General features: G+C 43.6%; 1 protein-coding gene across 2 annotated transcripts in view; it reads right to left on the bottom strand.

Moving 5' to 3' along the window:
* IFT172 (intraflagellar transport 172) overlaps nucleotides 1–21,606 on the bottom strand; it is a 1,218,930-nt gene that overhangs the window by 148,465 nt on the left and 1,048,859 nt on the right. For both annotated transcript variants that reach the window (XM_069605452.1, XM_069605451.1), the window contains exons 38-39: nucleotides 17,125–17,188; nucleotides 16,226–16,312 (exon numbers count right to left, since the gene is read on the bottom strand). In XM_069605452.1, coding sequence (XP_069461553.1) covers nucleotides 16,226–16,312; nucleotides 17,125–17,188 — 151 coding nt within the window. The remainder of the gene's footprint in view (nucleotides 1–16,225; nucleotides 16,313–17,124; nucleotides 17,189–21,606) is intronic.

Here is a 21,606-nt window from a genome sequence, read left to right as displayed (position 1 = left end):
AAGAACATCCTTCAGCAGTATGGCTGTAATCAGAAAGCATATGTGTTGGTAAGCGGATGAAATCCGTGTGTAGGAAACAGAATGTAAGCGTTAAGACAAGCTTACCGTGCTGGACACGGGGAACTGTGGTGCTCCCGTAGCCTGCTCGTGAAACACTGCGGCTGTAGCATCGAGGCGTCGCTAGGGCAAGGCTTCCTTTAAAAGACACGTGACCGCAAGACAGCCCAAATTGGCGCGCGGTCGAAAATGGGAGGCAGCATTCAAACCTATGGGTTTGTTTAGGACAAATATGAATATTTGTCTGGCCTCATGGCTATTAATGAGGAATTGTGGAGTATTGAAAAATGGAAAACCAAAATTGAAATGATAGAAATAAAAGAAATACTATGCTAAAGTCAAAATCAAAAGAGCCATAAATACAATTAGTATAAATGTCAGCCTGGCCGTGCCAAGGGCTGATGACCCCTGGTAAGTGGTGTGCAGTGAAAACATTAGTGACATGGAGAGGGCAACACTTAAATTCACACATTAGCATATATATACTGTGTTATAGGTGGGGACGTCCAAGGGGGACCCTTTAGGTCCATAGGGTACCAGACATGATGCAGTGGCATTTGTCATACATAGAATAAAACCTAACTACATGGTTATATATTGTAACGCTTTCAATTTACATGTCTAGACCCCTGCTACGGTTGGTGTCGTCAAAAGCGGCACCTTGGGTCCAAGACAATATGTCCAGGAAATGCAGCAGGGTAACTTATAGGTCCACATTGTTAGGCAGAAACCTGTGCAGTTCCCTTAGGGACCACTGCAAAAGATTTAAGACTGCAGGTGTTAGCAGTAAACCCACTTGGTAGCAGTCTGTACCACCCAGATTTACCTGGTAGCTGTGGCTGAGCAGTCAGACTTCCCTCAAGAAGAGTTAGGCAGTATGCAAAGTATACTCAATAGGTACTCAGATACAATAATACAAGCAAACACTGACCAGAGCTTTGGTATCAAAGTATATAATTATTTATTTAAAAACACACAGTTGAAACACTCCAGCACTCTTATTGTAAAATATTCTAAACACAGTTACTATTATGATATATACACCCCTTTTTCCCTATTAGAAAATCACAGTAAGACACCACTTATTTTCATACAGAGGTGTGCGCTTAACTAGATTGCACTCTAATAAGTTTGTGAAAAAGGGAGGGAAAAAGACAGAATATGAAAAGGTACACCACTCTATGATTCCAGAACACGGTTAGCAAGGCAGAGAGCAAAAAGTCACTGGTGAGCCAAAGTCCAAAGGCTGGGCCCACTCTTAGAGAGAGCAGAGCATAAATACGCCCAAGATCACACAGTTACACTAGGCTTAGAAAGTCTTGCTGAGGGTTCAGAAAAGAGTTTAGAGAGGCTTAGAAAAGTTTAGCCAAGGTGTCCCAGGCTAACCCAGGTTCGAAAGCCGGGGGCTAAATCTATCCCGTACAGTCGGTTGCAAGGGAAGCCAGGCGGGACACGGTACCTTAAGTGGGAAGGATCCTCCAGCGGTGGCAGTTGTTCCTGGTAGTGGTTGCAAGTTGCGTCGTCGTCCAGGGGAAGAGAAGATCTCGACTTGGAGGAAAGATGAAGGTCGTTGCACTACCAGAGCAGAAACCAGCCGCAGAGTTTTCCGGTTAAAGGTGGTACCTTTGTCTCGCGGTCGTGGTAAAACGTGGTATCCCGGTTGCCGGGGTGCTTAGCACGGGCAAGGCGGCCACGAGATACGTCGGGAAAGCGAAAAGACAGTAAACTGGTTATCCCCACCAGTCAAAGGAAGAAGACTCTCCGGCGGGAGATCTCCTCTGTCGTTGGGAAAAAGTGGTGAGACGGTCCAGCAGGGCTCCACCGGTCGTGGTGTCGTGGCAGGTCGGCTCAGCTTCTCCCTCGTCGGATTCTTAGGTCCTGTGGCGACTTCTGAAGTTCCAGTCCCCAAAGCCCTGCTTTTATGCAGCAACCCCCCATTCACTCAGCCTAGCTGTCACTCAAACATGCTAAGTGGTGAGCCGGCCGGCTCACCACCTGGGCCAATCAGGACGGAGTGCGACTTGAGTTGCCTAGGCAACTCAGTCCAGGGTGCCTAAATTCCCCTCCACCCCTCCTAACTACCCCAGACATAGTGGCACCACTTTGGAGGGCTTCTGTGGAGAAGCCCGCCAAAAAGTGGAACAAAGGGCTCGACTTGGGTTGGAGTCACAGAAGGGAACACAAACGCCATTTTAGAATCAAGTTTTGGCAAAAAATACCAACCGGAGAATTAATATTAATTAAATAAACCGGCGGTATGTTCGAGGCTACCGTAAATAATTAAATAAAGATAGTAGCCTAAAACAATGGGAAATCCCATAGGAAAATATTCGCGGTTGAATATAAAAAGTAGTATCCACTGCCAGCAGCCAAAACTCGATCAGGGGGGACTGAGACGTGCCCCCTCGACTAACAGACCCTGGGGCAATCGAATTGCCCCAGCCAGTACGTCCACAATATGATGGTTTGTACTGGTTCTGTTCAGAATTTAAGACTAGTAAAGTCAATGGTGACTTTACATGCCCTGGGAGACAGTAGTCAGTCCCAGGGTATGGAGTCTATACTGGGGGGTCACTAGGACACCCCTGCACGGAGGGTGCTGTGTAACACACATCACCAAAGCACATGAAACCCTATGGAGCAAAAGACCCCATAGCCCATTAAACACATCTAGATTCAAAGAAAACACTCTCAAATCATGTCCAAGAGTGAGGGTAAAAGAGTCTCACTCTTGGCAGGAGAAAAAAATAAACCCCAAAAAATCCAGCAAAGCTGCGGGGGGACTCACTAGGTTAGGAAATTCAGCCTAAACAGAGAATTCTCCCTAACACACATTCATAGGGTACAAAGAACATATCAATCAAAACAGTTAAAATTACGGATCATAAGAAGCAGTGGTAATCGATTTCTTCGTTAATTCCATTTGGGGCCAGACTACCAAGTTTGTTGATCCAAAACGTCTCTCTGCGGTTCAACCGCTGGTTCAAGTCCTCGTGTGGATTGTTTCTCGCGATTACTTCCAAAATCACAAATCTTATTTGAGTCAGATTGTGTCCATTTTCAATCCAATGACGTGCTACAGCTGAGTTCATGTTTGCATTCCGGATGCAAGACCGGTGTTCGTTCCATCTCGTTTCAGCCATTCTTGTGGATTGGCCCACATAGAACTTTCCACATGGGCATTTGATGCCGTAAATAATGTTTGTGCTGTCACAGGTTCCGTAGGTTTTTAGGAGAATCTTTCTTCCTGTTCTTGGGTGGTTGATAACATTCCCCTTGATTATTGAGTTACAGTTGCTACAATGAAGACAAGGGAATGTACCAGTTCTCTGAGTTATGGGTTCTTTGAGAGGCGGTCTGGTATGTACCAGTTTGTCCCTGAGATTCTTGCTGCGCTGGTATGCAAACACTGGTAATTCACAAAAGAGTCAAAATCGGCCCTCGTGCCTCTCCACACACCAAAAATGTCATCAATGTAACGTGTCCATAAGTGGATGTCTTTATTCCACATCTGTTTGTTGAGTACATTGTCTGTTTCAAATTTAAACATAAAGCAGTTAGCATATGTGGGTGCCATAGTGGCCCCCATAGATGTTCCTGAAGTCTGTAGATAGAACTGGTTACCGTATTGAAAGTAAGAATTTTCTGAAATGAACTGTAACAGTGCCAGTATAAACTCCTTCTGTGCACGGATTTCTGATGCTTGTAATAATAGCCATTCAACTGATTTGATGCCCACTCTGATATCAACCCAAAATCCTAAAACCAAAAGACAACTTAAGTCACCTGTGTATGTTTCCAAATTCTCAATCCAAAACAATAAGATTAAGAAAACCATCAGCAAACACTGCCTTTCATTTTAGTATCCTTTGAGACAGGACGCAGTTTAGTTAGCTCTAGCAAAGAATATATTTAAGTATATTTAATTCTAGTATTTCAAGAAGATTTTAGAATATCCAATTACTACTAATTCTAAGCTGAAGTGAAGCTTATCCAAGAAGCTGAAGAAGTTGTACAGATGAAGCAAGCTAAGTTTTATTAATTCTACAAGTCTAATGTCAAGGATTTTCAGTTCGTATTACTTTTGAAAAAGACTGTGTGGAAATCAAATGCTAATATTTATTCTTTTTTGAGGAAAATAAGATTCAGTGTACTATTTTGAACTTTTATTGTTACACTTCCATTCCGCTTCTGAAAGGGTTTTTTCCTGAACAACTGCGCGTTTAATATTTACTAACCAGGCGCGCGTAACTCTTTGTGTATTAATCGCATGTTTGTTTTTTCTCACTCGCAGTTCTTTCGGGAGCGTTATTTTTCGGTTCGAGTATTACGCCACGCGCGGCTCTGAGATTAGAAGGAACCTTACAAACGTTTAAAGCGCGTGTAAGCTTTGTGACGTTGTTTCAGGAAGTGCTCGTTTTGCAGGACTATAATTTTGAGCACGATAAGCGTCGTGACATTTTCTGTTCTGAAGGCATCGTTTCTAAGGACAATTGAGTAGAGAAGCGTCGTGTCGGCTGACATTCGTTTTTCAGGAAGTAAACGGCTAGTGGAACTCTTTACAGCAATGCCGATCTTTTAAGGAGGTTACATTTTTTGACATCGTAATTTATTGCAAGTTTATAAAGACTCTAATTAAAGTAACAGACTATCCATATGCAATAATAACGAGAATAAGTATTTTAAGAAGTTCATTTATGAAAAATATTATCACAGTAGAAGAAGAAGGAAACATTGAGTTCTGATTTCCAGACTTCAGCTCAGCTACTAACTGAATAACCCTATCAGCAATAAAGCACAGGCTACAGGTACTACAAGGAGAGTGGTAACATTTTAGTAAACTTAGCTAGAGTGGATTGATTATTAATATATACATATATATTTGTCTCCTAGATCTCACAGACACTGAGGTGTATTTCCAGCTCCAGAGAACTACAGTGCCAGCCAGTGAAGATCTGTCTTTTGTTATTTTCTCCTCTATTCCCCTTTCCCCTTGGGTTTGCCAGCTTGGTAGTTTTATCAGTTGAAGGACTGTTGGGCAGGCAGACTTAGGGGGTCTGGTGGGCCCAGCATCACTCCTGCAGGAAGATTCATGTTTGGACCTTGGCAGAATGAAAGGCCCACGTATTTAAATCCTGCCTGAGTGAAGATGGATCCAGAGTCAGAGTTTAGTTTGGGAACATTAGGAAAGATGTTAATGGAAATAAAAGAAAATCTAAGGTTGGCGAAGAGTGAGACTTTAACCTTGGGGGTCAAAATAGAGGAATTAAGTAGTATTGTACATAGATCAGAAACCCCAGGAGTATCTAAGATTAGTAGAGTTTATGACCAAGAACCTCCAGTCTTGTATCCAGAGTTAGGTGAAAATAGGCGACATACAGTTGAGTTGGAAGAGAAAGAATTTACATTTAACTCCAGGAATATCTTTGGTTTCAACTCCTTTAGCGCCTCCTGAAAGATTTGGTGGAGATCATAGGAAGTTTAAAACATTTCTAATGCAATGCGAGTTACACTTTATGTGTAGACCAGAAGCCTTTTCTACCGAAACAGCTAAAGTGGCATTTTTAATTTCTTATTTAACAGGGGAGGCTTCCGCTTGGTCAGTACCCTTAGTTGAAAGAGGTGCCAGAGAAATTAGAGACTGGAGAATGTTTAAAAATGAATTCAGTAAGATGTTTGATAGAAGAACTTCATCTATATGTGTAGATAGTGAATTACTGGAGTTGCGGCAGGGAAACAGAGAATTGGTGTCTTATATAACCCAGTTCAGGTGACTTGTGAAAGAGAGTGAGTGGCCTGAAGAGAAGAGAGCTTCAATTTTTTATAGAGGTTTACGGGAGGAATTAAAAGATGCGTTGGCCACAATTGTGGAGAGACCTACGGTTTGTGAAGAATTCATTTCTTTAGTGATACTTTTAGACTCAAGGTTATTGGAAAGAAGGTCAGAAAAGAGGAGAAATTTTTCTGAAAGTAGAGTTTGGAGTAGAAATGAGCGTCCCAAGTTAGAACAGTTGTCTGGGAAAGAAAATAAAGGACAGGTTATGGAAAGTCAAATCAGAGGTCCTTTAACTAAAGAGGAAAAGGAAAGAAGACGTAGAGAATAATTATGCTTATATTGTGGGGAGGGCACACATTTTGTAGGACGATGTCCACGTGCTCCTAAAAAATTCCCTTCTACTCCTGGAAAAGGACAAGTGGTGGCAAATACCATTCAAACAGCTGTACCACATATAACGCTTAATGTATCCTTATTTTGGGAAGGTAAGCTAAAATGTGGTGGTCCGTGTGTAATTGATTGTGGAGCAACCGGAAATTTCATGGATTTGGCTTTAGCAAATAGACTGGGAGTGCCTGAGCAAGTGAGGGCGGTGGATGGTACAGAATTGACATCTGGTTTGATTACACAAATGACAGATATTATCAGAATGAAAATTGGCGAGAAAAATGATGAAGACATTGTATTTGAATTAATTGATGCCCCGCAATTACAAATAATACTGGGAATGCCCTGGTTAACATTACACAATCCTGCTATAGATTGGGGTAGAAGAACAGTTGAATTCAAGTCAGAATTTTGTAGAGAACAATGTTTGACATTTCAAGACAAGATTTCTGAGGAAAAATCTGAGATTCAAGGAGTTTGTTTAACTGCGGGTGTAGTTAAGGAACACTTGATAGGAGCTGTGTCGGGAATTTTACCAGATTGTTATCAAGAATTCAAGGATGTATTTGATGAACAAGTGGCTAGTGAGTTACCACCACATCGTTCATTTGATTGTAAAATTTATTTAGAAGATGGTGCACCAATTCCTTGTGGACGTGTTTATGCCTTGACGGAAAAAGAAAATGAGTATTTAAGAGAGTATCTGAATGAGAATTTAGCCAAAGGGTTTATTAGACATTCTCAGTCCCCTGCTGCTTCACCATTATTTTTTGTCCCCAAAAAAGATAAAACTTTGAGAACATGCATTGTCTATAGAGCCCTTAATAAGATTGCTATAAAGAATAGATATCCTTTACCATTAATTTCAGTAATGCTTGACAGAATTCAGGGAGCAAAAATATTTTTACTAAATTAGATCTAAGAGGGGCATATCATTTAGTAAGAATAAGAGAAGGGGATGAATGGAAAACAGCTTTTAGAACCCGTTATGGACTATTCGAGTATCAAGTCATGCCATTTGGTCTTTGTAACGCTCCTGCTTCTTTTCAATTTTTTATCAATCAAGTTCTTCGAGAATTTTTAGATGTGTTTGTTGTGGTATACATAGATGATATCCTGATATTTTCCAAAGAATTGAATGAACACAAAGAACACGTTAGTAAAGTGCGTATTAAACTAAGAGAAAATCAATTGTTTGCGAAACTAGAGAAAAGTCAGTTTCACACTGAGAAAGTGGAATTTTTAGGATTTGTTTTATCTCCTGACGGATTGGAAATGGATTCTGCTAAAGTAAAAGCTGTTAGAGATTGGCCTCAACCTAATACAATAAAGGACTTACAAAGTTTTATCGGATGTGCAAATTTTTATCGTAGATTCATATAAAATCTTTCAAAAATTCTTTCTCCTATAACTAAATTATTAAAAAAAGGAGTAAAGTTTCAATGGAATGAAGAAGCTGAGAAAGCATTCCAATTTTTAAAAGATAAGTTTGTGACTGGACCCATCTTATTACATCCAGATGTGGAGCAACCGTTTTTTCTAGAAGCTGATGCCTCCGATTGCGCAATGGGAGCTGTATTGTCACAACGTCATCGTAAACTGGACAACTTCATCCTGTAGCGTTCTTTTCCAAAAGTTTTTCCTCTGCTGAAAGAAATCATACAATTTCTGATCGAGAATTGTTGGCGATCAAGGCTGCATTTATGGAGTGGAGACACTATCTTTTGGATGCCAGACATCGAGTTACTGTACTGACGGATCACAGGAATTGAACTTTCCTTCGTTCTGCAAGAACGTTAACTCCAAGACAATTACGTTGGTCATTGTTTTTTGCTGAGTATGATTTTGTCATCTTATTTAAACCCGGTCGTCAAAATGGGAAAGCAGATGCTTTGTCTCAGTGTATTCCAGGTAGTTTAAAGAATGATCCTTGTGCACCAACGCCTTTGCTTTCCGAGAAAATGTTTGTTGTTGCTGTAACTGAGAAGGTTCAGGATTTTAAAGAATCTATTTTGTCGTCATGGACGGATGAAGAATTGTTGAAATGGGTTTCAGAAGATTCTGAACGTAAAATTGAAGAAGGTCTACCTTTTGTAGGGACGAGGTTATATTTACCATCTGAAGAATTGAGAATAAAAGCTTTAAAAGACTGTCACGATTCGCCTTTGGATGGGCATCCTGGAATCAAGAAAACATTTGATTTATTGCAAAGAGAGTTTTGGTGGGAGAGAATGCGAGAAGATTCTGAGAAGTATGTAAGAACATGTGAAATTTGCATTCGTGCCAAGTCGGATCATCAAAAAGCAGCAGGGCTATTAGTTCCACTTCCGATTCCACCTCGCCCTTGGCATACAGTGTCTATGGACTATATAGTAGATTTACCACCTGATAAGGGTTGTACAACTATTCTTGTGGTTGTAGATGTTTTTTCTAAAGCAGCACATTTTATTCCCATCAAAGGAGCAGCTAAAGCAACTTCATTGGCTCAAGCCTTTTTGCAAAATATTGTCAAATTACATGGGTTGCCTAGTCAAGTAATTTCAGATCGGGGTTCCCAATTTGTCTCAAAATTTTGGCGCGCATTTTGCAAAGAGTTCAAGATCGAGATTAATCTTACAACAAGTTATCATCCCGAGGGTAATGGTCAAACTGAGAGGGTCAATCAAGAATTAGAGAAATACATTAGATGTTATCTAGGTTCTGGTCAAGGGTGGTTAGAATTACTTTGGTTGGCAGAATTTTGCTATAATAATTCTATTATCTTAATACCCAGAGGTTCGTGCTTAGAAACCTCTGGGTATTAAGCACGTTATAAATAACCAATTAAAACACTTATTTACAAGGCTCTTCAGGAATTGTGTCATCACCTGTTCGTAAAATATGAACCTTGATCCGGGGACCTCTAAAACACATACAAGGCCGCCTAATATCTTTCGACTGTGGTGACCTGAAGGCCTGCTGAGGCCAGTAACAGATGGAACTCCATCCCTGTAGTGGTGGGACACGAGATCGGGTCAATCACTGTTCCCAACACCACGCCTCAAATCTTCTCCACCTGCACGCGTATATTGATCTTGTAGATGGTCTGCATGAAGCCAGCAACACCTCAAGCACCTCCTCAGAGGTCCCAGTCATCATATCTCATCCTCTCAAGAGCCACGCATGTAGATTGAGGAACTCCGGGTTCGGGTGATGCATCCGACTTTCCGACTGGGTTAGAAGGTTCGGCCGCTGAGGCAATTGGTAAGGTGGGCAGATGGCCAGATCCAGAAGATCAGAGTACCAAGTTCTCCTCACCTGGTCTGGTGAAATCAGGATCATGGATGCTCGGAACCACTTCGTCCTCCTGAGAACCCAAGGAATGATGGCAATCAGAGGGAAGGAGTAGTGGAGAGGGAAGTTCCAATCCACCAGAAACACGTCCCATAGCCCACCATTCGTTGGGAATTCCCTCGAGCAAAACTGTCTGCACTTCCTGTTGGACTCCGTGGCAAACAGGTCCACCATTTGGGCTCCAGCGACAGAAGACCTCCTCTAGGACTTCCTGGCACACTTCCCACTCACGTGAGACCTTGCTCAGAGCATCGGCCAAACTGTTCTCTGTCCCCACCAGATCAACTGCCAAGACTGAGATCCAGTTCTCCAACAGCCAGAAACACAGCTGCATCGTCTCTTTGCAGAGGTTGGGGGTGGGGGCAGGAATTGGAGTGTACGCCACCTTGGTTTTTTAGGGAGTGCATAGCCATTGTATTGTCTGTCAGAATCAGGACATGCTTCCCCTCCAGAGATAGAGCGAATGCCATCAGGGCTAACCTGATGGCTTGGAACTCCAGCCTGTTGATGTGCCACCTGGCTTCCCTTGCTGACCAAAGGCTGTTCGCACCTACAAGTCTTTGCAGCAAGGACCGCAACCCTTCAGAGACGCATCCATGACCACTCGGGCCTGAGGCCATGGCCATGGAGCCCAAAAAGGTTCCCTCTCCAAGAGATTGCTGCGGTCCGCCCTCCATGCAAGGTCGTTGATACCCTGAGGGGATCGGAGAGAGCTCCAAGGTGATGTGACCACTGATCCCTTAGGAGCCACTGTAGGGATCTCATACGGAGCCTGGCACTAAAAAAATGTAAGAGGCCATGAGACCTAAGAGGCAGAGGAAGGAAGTGGCGTGGTTCTGGAACAAGTCGACCATCTGTGCCAAGCTATTGACTCTCTTCAGGAGGGAAGGCCTTCCCAACCCGGGTGTCTAACACTGCCCCAATGAACTGGAACCCTTGGACCGGTGTCACTTGGGACTCCTTCAAGTTCACAGAGATGCCCAACCTGTGCAGTAGCAAGCAGGTGTCCTCTAGATGAGACAAGACCTGCCCAGCTGACTTCCCTCGGATCAGCTAGTTGTCCTACATGAACTCCGAAGCAAGAAAGGCACCTTAGTAATGGGCCTGTAGTTAGTGGGCACTTTTGGCTCAAGAGATTTCTTTAGTAATGGTGAAATCCATGTCTGTTTAATACATGGTGGCACATAGCATTCCCTAAAGAATGAGTACACAAATTTGGTAATAAGTGGGATCAACTGATCAGCACAAGCTTTCGCCAACTTCGATGGACACGCATCACCTTTACAAAAGGTAGGTTTCTGTTGTCTCAACAAGGCCGACATTTCATTTTCTGTGACTGGAACAAACTCAAAAGGAGGAAAGTTCACCTCCCCCTCCAGAGGAATATCATGGCAGATCACCTTACCGTGTATATCCCGTTTAGCCTGAGTATCTGCCTGGATCTTTTTTATTTTATTGATCAGTGCCAGTTTTTGTCTCTATTATTCATTGGTGTAACAGGGAACGGATCCAAGAGTTCCCACAACATTTTAAACAGTTCTGTAGTGTCTGAGTTTGCACTTTTGATCCTTAGATCAAAGGCTAATTTCTATGTCGAAACAATAGCATCTTTGTGAACTTTTGTGGCCGAAGGATATTTTGCTCTATTGCCTTCAGAGTTGGACATCTTTCAGAAATTAAAGGCCTTAAGTTCCGGAAACTCCTTAAGGCATTCCTCTTCTCCTCTTCCTTCTCTCTCCCTCTACCCTGCTAATCCTCTCTCTCCACTCTATTCCCACTCTCCCTCCTTTTTCCGCATAGCCTGCTCACTGGCTGCCTGATGTACGTCAGAGTCTCACAGGTCCCGGGGACCCCCGCCAGCCTCTCGCACTTGCCTCCGGGCCTTGCTCTTGCCTCATCGTTACTGCACTTGGTCAAATGACCCTTGAGAGTGGCATCTCTTAGCACTTCTCCCCAGCCTCTGACTGACTGGGTGCACTTGGTCCCCCCTCTACCCTTCACCACCCCTGCACTTGTGTCCCCCCCTCCTCCACCTGCCTGCGCACTTGCACAATCTGAATAGACCATGCCTCAAAGCTCACCTATCTATCTTTCCCTTGTCTCCCCTTCTTAGCATGGTGGTGCCTCAATGCACTTTGAAAAACTGCAGAATTGTCGTCAGACCTATTTGCTGTTATCTACATTGTCAATTGTATTATATTTACTTATTCCTTGCACTTACTCTGCCTAGTGCAGACATGTATTGTTCATAATTTCAAGGGCTGTGAATTGCTGTTCTTTTCCCCTTGTTTCCTCCCTCCTTGACTGCTTTGAAACACTTGCTTTGTGTATAGGCGCTTTACAAATAAACAATACCAATACCGTACACTTGATCGTTTTAAGATGTTGAATTTCATCTGAATACCAAACGTTAGGTTCCCTTTCTAGCATATGACGTGTTTTTTTCTGGTGTCTATATGTTCATTGCATTCTCTAGCATAATTTGATAGGCCATAAGTATTTCATCGGCAGAGTTCAGCGGGGGCAATTTGTTAATGGTGTCTTCGAAGAGAGGAGCTAGAGTTGAGGCCGAGAGCCGGCGGGTGTTTCTTGATGTAACCACCACTCTTTCGGGCTTAGGTTTCTCAGGGTGAGGCGGACAGACAAGGTTAAAGTGAATCAGCATATGGTCCGACCAAGGGCATGGCCTCACATCCACCCTTATCAATAGTGATGTTCAAACTAGCTACCCAGTCCAGTACCCTCCACTTCTCATGGGTTGCAGTCAGTACATTGTGCTGAAAGCCTAGGTTAGTCAGTGCAGTTTCTGTAGTTGCTGTCCCCAGATCAGCGTCATCATGAAGCCCTAAATTGAAGTCGCCCAAAAGTATCACTTTTGAGGATAGCTTAAGGAAAGGGGAAATTATGTCTCCAAATAGTTTTGGAAAATCAGGCATAGCAATAGGCAGGCGATAGAAAAGCATGATATCAACAATCGTGTTTGGGTCAATCAACACCTTTGCATGCAGTATATCGCTGCATGCATTCTGTGCTTCAAAGCACATTGTGTGAATCGAGAGGGCCGATCTAAACATTAGTGCAACCCCCACGGCACCCCCCTACCCTTAGGCAGAGGACCGGTCTACTCAAAGAATAGTACAGCCGGAATAGCTAATAACAGCGCTGACCTGCTGCTTCATGTAAGCAAGTCTCTGTGATGAAGCAAATGTCCACTCGTTCCCCTATTAAATAATCAGCAATATCCATTGCATGCTTTATCAAAGAGCAAGTATTTACCAGTACACAAGCAAGTGGCATCACCATGCTTATAAGTGTCCACACCCCGGATAATGAATGTGTCAATATCCCTGATCCTCGGTCCGAGGTACCGTGGAGCTGATCAACAAGCAGCTATGGCGTCCTAAGCGCCCCGGATGCGTACCGGCAATAACCGGCCGCGCTAACGCACCGCTGACGTGTCTAAGAGGCTGGGTGGAGCCGGGAAATGTAGTTCAATAGAACTACTGCAAGCGTAGGCAGCCTAGGCTGTTACAGTCCTGCCGTGTTAACAAAAGGCACGGTATGCAGAATAAATATGTTCAGAAGTCGTCACACAAAGCAAATTCAAATCTAGATGCAATGTGTAAAATAAAAAAGAGAAATCTCTGTGACGGTCCAAGTAGGTGCTGTGTATGCAGTCCTCACTGCTTGGCAATACAAGTGTGTAAAAGCACACATCACACACAAATATGGGATTTTAGATACACGTGGAAAAAAGTAAAGCTAATTTAAATCAAATCAATCCGTATTCACATAAGCACACTTAACTCACATACATTCAGTCTGTCAGCTTGTCCCCTATGATGAACCTCATGAACTTCATGTACTTTTGATGAATCGGCACATGGAAATAAGCTTCCTGCCGATCTAGTGACGCCAGCCAGTCCTGTAACTCGAGAGCATGGAGAATTTCTCTCAACGTCACCATCCTGAATTTGTCTTTCCTCATGTACTTATCCAAGAACCGGAGGTCCAGAATGGGACGGAGACCTCCCCCTTTCTTCGGTACCAGGAAATACCGGGAAGACCAACCCGATGCTTTCTTTTCAGGAGGTACATCTTCCACATCACCCTTCAACAACAGGGCTTGCAGTTCTTCCTGGAGAACCTGTCCCGGTTGGATCGTAGGTCGTGGGGGTCTGTCTGGTGGTTTTCTTAAGAAGGGCAGACAATAAACCCACCGAACAATATGTAGAGCCCAGGCATCGTAAGTAATTGCCTGCCAATGGGGCCAGTGCTCAGTCAACCATCCGCAAACCGGTACGTTGTGAGAGGGGAATTCAAAGCATCTTAGGAGGCTGGGGCTCCCCCGCTGCTGCTTGCTGGCCCTTAGAAGCCCTCCTCCCTGCCCCTTCCGGAGTGGGAGAAACGCTTCTACCGCTGCCTGGCCGGTGGGAGCTGCACTTTCCTGCCATAAAGCATATATCTCCTGTAGCCCTTTGCCCTATAGGCAAAGCTGAAGGCAGGCTTGGCCGGCTGCGCAGCCAGGTCTAAAGATTTAGCAGCAATTTTGGTTTCCTTACATTTCTCCAAGGAATCGTCAGCCTTTTGGTTGAACAGGAAATCACCCTTGAAGGGCATGTCCACATATTTTGCCGGGACATTAGGCGAAAACCAGAAGATTTCAAGTAGGTCTGCTTTCTGAGCGTTACTGCTGACGCCATATAACGGCCCACACAATCGGCGATGTCCAGGCCCGTACAGCTGATTGTGGTCCTCAAAGTAGTCAACACCCCCGTGCTTACGTAAATGGGGTCGACAACCCCCTTGACTGCTGTGTCATCAGCGCCGAAAATACTCGACATGGCGCTGAAAAAAAATCAGACCGGGACAGCGGTCGATGGCTTGTCAATAGGCAGCGATAGGGTGGCTGACGACGTTGATCGAGGACTGGATGTCGAAGCATCAACAGCTTTTACAACTTGGGCAAACCCCGCATCGAGGGCCATAGACCTCCTTAAATGTCAAAAAGTTCATCGACACTGATGGCACCGGGGAGTGTGAGGGGTCGGTAATGTTGACCGCTGCTCTTGCCTCCAAGGCCTGCTGTGTGGGGGTGGTCAATCGCTCCTACAACAGCATGCTTTTTAAACACCTCAAGCATGGAGGTTTTAAAATCCCCCCTACTCCTGGCCGGTGGTAGGCCCCCCGCGGTTGGCTTACCTTTCTCCATCCATGAATCAGAGTCCCGATGATGGCAGTGACGCCTCCTCTTCTTTTGAGAAGGGGAAGAATGTCTCCACGAGTGGGGTTGCTTCTTCTTCCACCAATGTTCATTCTTGGGGGAGTGCCCCTCTGTTATGGCCTCCGAGGACCGAACCGTAGACCGAGGCAGAGATTTTGAGGGTGGTCGACCAAGCGCAAGCTTAGCAGCCCGATCGCACAGGGATTTCGGCTGCATTCTGGTGCCCAATGTACACCCTTCCGTCCCGTGACCAAATGCCGAGGCACCAGACACAACTCGTATGGGTCAGTGATGGACATCTTGGTGCCACAATTAGTACACCGCTTGAAGCCAGAAACTCGAGCAAGCAACAATTTAGAAAAAAAGTTACGTTTTCTCACGAAAACGTCGAATGAGTGGAAGACTCGACCTGTGTTCCCAAGCAGCGTGATAGCGAGCAGAAAAAAGGAACTGAGGTTGAGGCATAGTGACAGAGTTTATATAAGACGCCTGACAACACGTTCGTAGCCAACGATAGAATGCCGAGCAAGACTGATCGACGGCTGAGTCGAGGTCCACTACAAATTCCTGTTGAAATATTTTCAGAAGCAGCGAAGCTGGTTGGAATATCTATCAGATGAGGAATCTGCGAGAGAAAAGCAATCCATTGAATTGCAGATATGAGGGACAGGCTGCAGCAGGCTGCAATGAAGAAGCAAGTGGTTTTATATGACTACCAGAGTGTCCTGCTCTTCCAGGGATTAAGTCTGGAAACAGTGACGAGGAAGCCTGACTCCTAGGGGTTAAAACAGACTACTTGGAGACAATGGGGATACAGGATACAATGGTCTGTCCATTTAGACAAGAGGAGGCTCTTAAAGGGAGTGTGTATCCCCATTCAGCTATTGTGGAGTCTATAATGCAGTATTTTTTCTCGCACGCCTTGCCTTCTCCCTTCAGGCCTCCACGAGCTGCGCTTACAGTTCGAGGTGTTTTCTTGTGAAATGGGTTTTTACTAAAAACAGATTCTTCTATTGGATTGTGATGGCACTGTACTTGGGTTGACATTCTACTCTGTGATTGGCAGTACTTGTAAAATATTGCCTTGCTTAGGACACTCGAAGTTGACTTGCAATGAAGAAGTTGGTAAAAAGGAAACCTTAGCACTTATTTTAAAAAAAATAGTTTGCTAATGTCTTCAGGTGAGATGGGACTGCACAAAACCTTATGAGCTCACGAATGCAAGGACGCACATTTTGAGAAGATATTTTCTTTGGAAGTTGGAGTTTGGAGGTTCATAAATTGCACCATGCTTACATGGTGCAATTACATGAGGCATCAGAATATGCTTGAAACACAAATTCACAATTTGTGATTCTATGGATGTACACAAGAAATCTTCCCAACCTGGCACGCCAGAATAATAATGTAACTTCTATTTCCGCCTTCATCACGAGCTTCCACATTACCTGCTTAGATGCCGTTTCAATGCATTTCTCCCACTGTCCCTGCTCGGCATACATGTCCAGCGCTGCCATAACATCGACCCCCACCAGCTAGAAAATCAAATGTGAAACACGTAATGAGTTTAAAATACAGAACATATTGATCATTAAACATCAATCAGTGCAAGCAGCAGCCCAATGCTGAGCAACGCCTCACATTCCCATCCAGATCCACACACAGTACAAGTACATAGATTTCTGGCCGCATAAAGTGGGTGCATGATATTTGGTTGACTGTCCTGCAGGGTGCCAGAAGGACCACATGCGTGGTAGAAGCAATGCCGAGATGAGTGGAAGAGGATCACAGATGGTTATACATTACTGAGAGTTGTGTATATAGGTGATGGAGTCACAGGTTACCAAGAAGATAGAAAGTGAAAGCGTCCAAACAGTGAAGTGAACATCTGGCAATATGGATCTCAGAGATAATGAGGTAATGTTACAGACAAAAGAAAACCAGCGGCAATAAATGCTGCCAAGAGATTCGCTTCCTTTGGTTTTACCTACTGGGGTATCGAAATAGTATAGAAATGGCAGCGAATGTGACTTTTACCATCTGCACTCGTTTGCCAGCAAAACAACCTAGGGCACTACAGAGGTCATTCAACAGTATTCATTCTGAGCAGGCTTTAGGGGTTGAGATGTGAGGTACATCAGGATGAGAATGAGGGGAGATCCATAACTTGCGCACTCTAGAAGAGACAAAGGAGAACCTGACAGGCCAGAGTACAGCTGTAATCAGCTACTATGGCATATTGATGAAATAAACCTAAAAAACCTCAAATAAGCATATTATTTTAAATGGAACACAAGGATGGATTACAAACACATGCCATGCATCACAACTGGAATGGTGTGCTTACCCGGTCTACTTTTCCTTGGTTTTTCAAGTATTGCTTGTAGCGTTGATCAACATAATCTTCAAACCTAGATAGGAAAGACACAGCTGGTATCAAGGGCTAAGCAATAAGCACTCAATTAACAATATATGAATGACTGACTCCAAAAACCGAATGACCAGGATACGCACAGGGATTAGCGAGGATACACTCAAGCAACATGAGAAAGTAGATACTCAACAATAGCTTTGCTCGCTCCTTGAAATCTAAACATTGTGGAGATTCAGAGTTTATAATATTCCGCACTAACCACAATGGACTAAAAGAGGTCCAAACTAGGACCCTGAAATAGTCCAACATATGAAAGTGAGAAGAGAGAGAGAAAGAGAGAGAGAGAGAAAGAGGAAGAGAGAAAGAGGAAGAGAGAGAGAGAGGAAGAGAGAAAGAGGAAGAGAGAGAGAGAAAGAGAGAGAGAAAGAGAGAGAGAGAGAGAGAGAGAGAGAGAGAGAAAGAGGAAGAGAGAGAGAGACAGAGAAAGAGACAAGAGAAAGAGACAAGAGAAAGAGACAAGAGAAAGAGACAGAGAAAGAGACAGAGAAAGAGACAGAGAAAGAGACAGAGAAAGAGACAGAGAAAGAGAGAGAGAGAGAGAGAGAGAGAGAGAGAGAGAGAGAGAAGAGAGGCGCATCTGAGATGTCATTAGCTCTAAAAGAATTAGGCTTTGAACAAATCATACAGGAACCCACTCACAACCTAGGCCATATCTTAGATTGGGTATCCTGCCATAAAGTAAAGACCAGGGATATTTCGGTTTCTCTATGTCCTTGGTCTGATCACTTTTTTGTTGAGTTCACAGTGAAAATAAAACAAAGAGGTGGTATTGAAAGTCTATCTCGCAATCTAAAAAACATTACCTCTCGTAAAATTGAGCCATTGCTCTACCCACTATCGGACCTATCTAATTTAACATCTCCTAAGGAACTGTCTATAGCCATCTCCTCTGATCTTAATAACATTGCCAATACCATAGCACCACTAAAGAAAAAGATACCGAAGGCAGAGTGTAAGCAGAATGCTTGGTTCTCAGCAGAACTACAGAGCACGAAAGCACTCACTCTTAAGCACTTCTACACATGGAAAAGCCTCAGAACGTTGGACTCCCTCAGAAAGTATAAAAGAGTGCTGCTAAAAAGCTTAAAGTGGCAATTTTGGAAGCAAAGAAAAACTTCTTTAATACCAGGATCGGAAATGCCCAGTAGGACACTAAAGAGCTTTTTTTGCCTCCTAAAGGAGCAGGAACTAACTAATCACACTGTTCCAGAAATATTGAGTAAAGCTAATACCGTTTGGTGTGACTTGATGCAACAAGCTTTGCAGGATGAACTTAAGAAAATTATAAATACTATGACTGAAAAAAGTAATAATCTGAGTCAAGAAAATGAAACATCTAATTGGACTTATGAGAAACTCCCTTCTATCCCTGTTTTTAACTTCTCTGCAATTTCAGTAAAGGAATTAGATAACATAATAAAGTAGCCTAAACCCACTAAGTGTAAAAATGATATGTATCCAACAATGATCATTAAATCATGCTCACCCACATTGCTAGGGGCAATATGTAAATCATTAATATCTCTTTGACAACCGGCATGGTTCCTCAGGATCTAAAAAAAAGGCATGGGTGATGCCAATTCTGAAGAAACCTGGACTGTCACCCGATCTGCCTAGCAGCTACCAGCCTATCACTAATACTGCTTTCTTACTGAAAATGTTAGATTGTGTGGCATATGAACACATTTCCGGCCATCTAAAAACCTACCCTGTCCTTAATGATCACCAATCAGGTTTACGAGTGGGATTTGGTACTGAGACGGCACTCCTTGATCTTAAAACTAAGCTACTCACTCGTATGGACAGGAATGAAGCTTCATTATTAATGCTGTTGGACTTATCGGCCGCTTTTGACCTGGTGGACCATTCAATCATGTTCACCAGGTTAAGGGATGTTGCAAACTTTTCACCACTTGCTACTCAATGGGCATCTTCCTTTCTCTGTAATCGTGAAAGTAGGGTCTACCTTGGAGAAGCCGAATCGATTCCAACTAAAGTTAGCTGTGGAGTCCCCCAGGTTGCATGTACCTCACCATGTTTTTATAATATATTTACTGCCCTACTGTTTGCTAGGCTGGCTCATGAGGGCGTAGTTTTTAGGAACTACGCCGACGACACACAATGTGTCATTCCATTAACTGGGAATCATGAACGGGATGAAATAGTAATTAACAAAACATTTGACATTATTGAGTCATGGATGATTCATAATAAACTAGCACTCAATAAGGACAAAACCGAGCTGATGGAAATTGGATCTACTTGTATGATACAGAAACTGGGCACGGAATATGAAAGCTTTCATATAGGAGCAGAAGTTATAACTCAGTTGCAGAAAGTAAAAACCCTTGGAGTAATACTTGACCAGCATCTCACTATGAGAACTCATATAAGCAGTTTGGTATCATCATGTGCGTATTATATTAAACTACTGGCTTACTTAAGACCTCTGATTTGCCAAGAGAAAGCGGAAACGATTGCCAGAGCTATCGTCGGAGCAAAAATAGATTACTGCTCCAGCCTACTCATAGGCATTGATAAGACCAGTCGGAATAAACTCCAGGTCTGCCAGAATGGAGCCGAGTAATAATGGGGCTTAAACGTAGAGACCATGTTACATCGGCCAGACAGTCCCTACGCTGACTCCTGATTGAAGCGAGAATTTGAATCCGAATTTTAACGATCGTCCAGAAATGTTGATTGGGCATGATGCCGGAATATCTACAGCAGCTATTGGTGACAAGATCTTGTGACAGATTACTAAGATCTAACAATCAGAACTTTTTGTTACCATCCCAAAATGTCACACGGGCCAAATGGCGAACACAGCCTTCTCTGTAATTGCTGGTCTGGTCTGGAGTCTACGGAAATATTTAAAAAGAAAACCCTCCTGTTCTCATAGGTAACTTATACACGGACAGCTGGAAATAGGATTCCCCTGGGGCCTACTTGTATTTATGTTGAGTGTGTATGGTCGCGCCCCAAAGCCCCAGGGTCCATGGATGTGCGTAATAAATGTTTTAAAGTAAAGTAAAGTAAAAAAGGGAGAGGGGGAGAGAGAGAGAGAAAACAATAGAGAGAGAGACTGAGAGAAAGAGACAGAGAGAGAGAGAAAGACAGAGAGAGAGAAAAAGAGAGAGAGAGAGAGAGAGACAGAGAGACAGAGAGAGACAAAGCGACACACAGACACCCCTACGGCCCACAAGAATTTCAATAAATACCATTGAACCGCCTCTGACACTAGGAGAGATTCTTGTGCCAAATGTTGCAAGAGATATAGGTTTGTCTCCCACATGTCAGTTTTAAGTTACAAGGCCTTCAAGTACACGTATAGCACCTCATTGGGATATACCACAGGACACAATATTTGGTATGTCCCTGCTCACAGCAAGTTACAACAAGGTTGCAAAGTAAAGTAAATACCTCTGCAGGAGACTGGGGACAAAGTTCCAAAAATGTACTCATTGCATCCTAGATCCGAGATGAGTAGTACGTGAGGATAGAGGCGCTGTTCTCTTACCTCAGAGACAAACAGTGACCTTACTTTCTTAGTTCAGCGAGTGATACATTTGAGGAGCGGGGATCTTGCCCTTTACAAAGGCTGGGGTAATATACCTGCTGGATTGACAGATAAGTCAACATGAACCCCTAATTGGGCATTCTAAGAAGAAAAGTAGTCTCTGGGTAAGATCTTTTCGTACAGTTAAGACGCAAGCTCCAAGACAAGTCAAGAGCCACAAAGGATTGAGCAATTTGTAAGTTTGATTTTCAAAAATAAAGCCAAGCTTCTCTGCTTTTCAGAAGAGGCCAAACACAAAGCCTCCAAGGCCTTTCAAAATCATGCCACGGAACGCCATCCTGTTTAGAAGGAGAAATTACTTACTGGTAATATTCCTTCTATGGATTCTTCTCCCACAGATTCCTTATCAGAACGATATCCCTTATAGCATCAGCTACTCGGAAAACCTTTCGACAGGGGGCCTAGTGTTCCTCAACTCGACTGTGGATCCCTCGTGACACGACATGGTGCTTGTCGACTCCTGACGTGATGTTGGCCGCCATACATATACTACGACACTATGCCCCCGTCTCTCAGTTCCCCACCCTTGCCCCCCCAACCTCAGCCACTGCGGAGAAAGAATCCAAAGATTTGGCTGAAAACAGCCACAACTCGCAAAAAAACAAAAGCTGACGTGTTTTTGGGGTTTTTTTTGGATGAGGAACAGAACGGCAAGAAAATTGCAGAAGATCAGAAAGCCTCAGAAAGAGGTAGCACCTCTCCTAAGAAAAGGTCTGTCACAGAATTACAGGTACTTTCAAAGCACGGTTGGATGGAAGGGCGACGAGGAATCTGGAGGAGAAGAATCCATAGAAAGAATGTTACTGGTAAGCCAT

The sequence above is a fragment of the Ambystoma mexicanum genome, chromosome 4p (assembly GCF_040938575.1).
Source record: "Ambystoma mexicanum isolate Mex_15411 chromosome 4p, UKY_AmexF1_1, whole genome shotgun sequence".
Taxonomy (NCBI): Eukaryota; Metazoa; Chordata; class Amphibia; order Caudata; family Ambystomatidae; genus Ambystoma; species Ambystoma mexicanum.
This window is presented reverse-complemented; position numbering and strand designations above follow the sequence as displayed.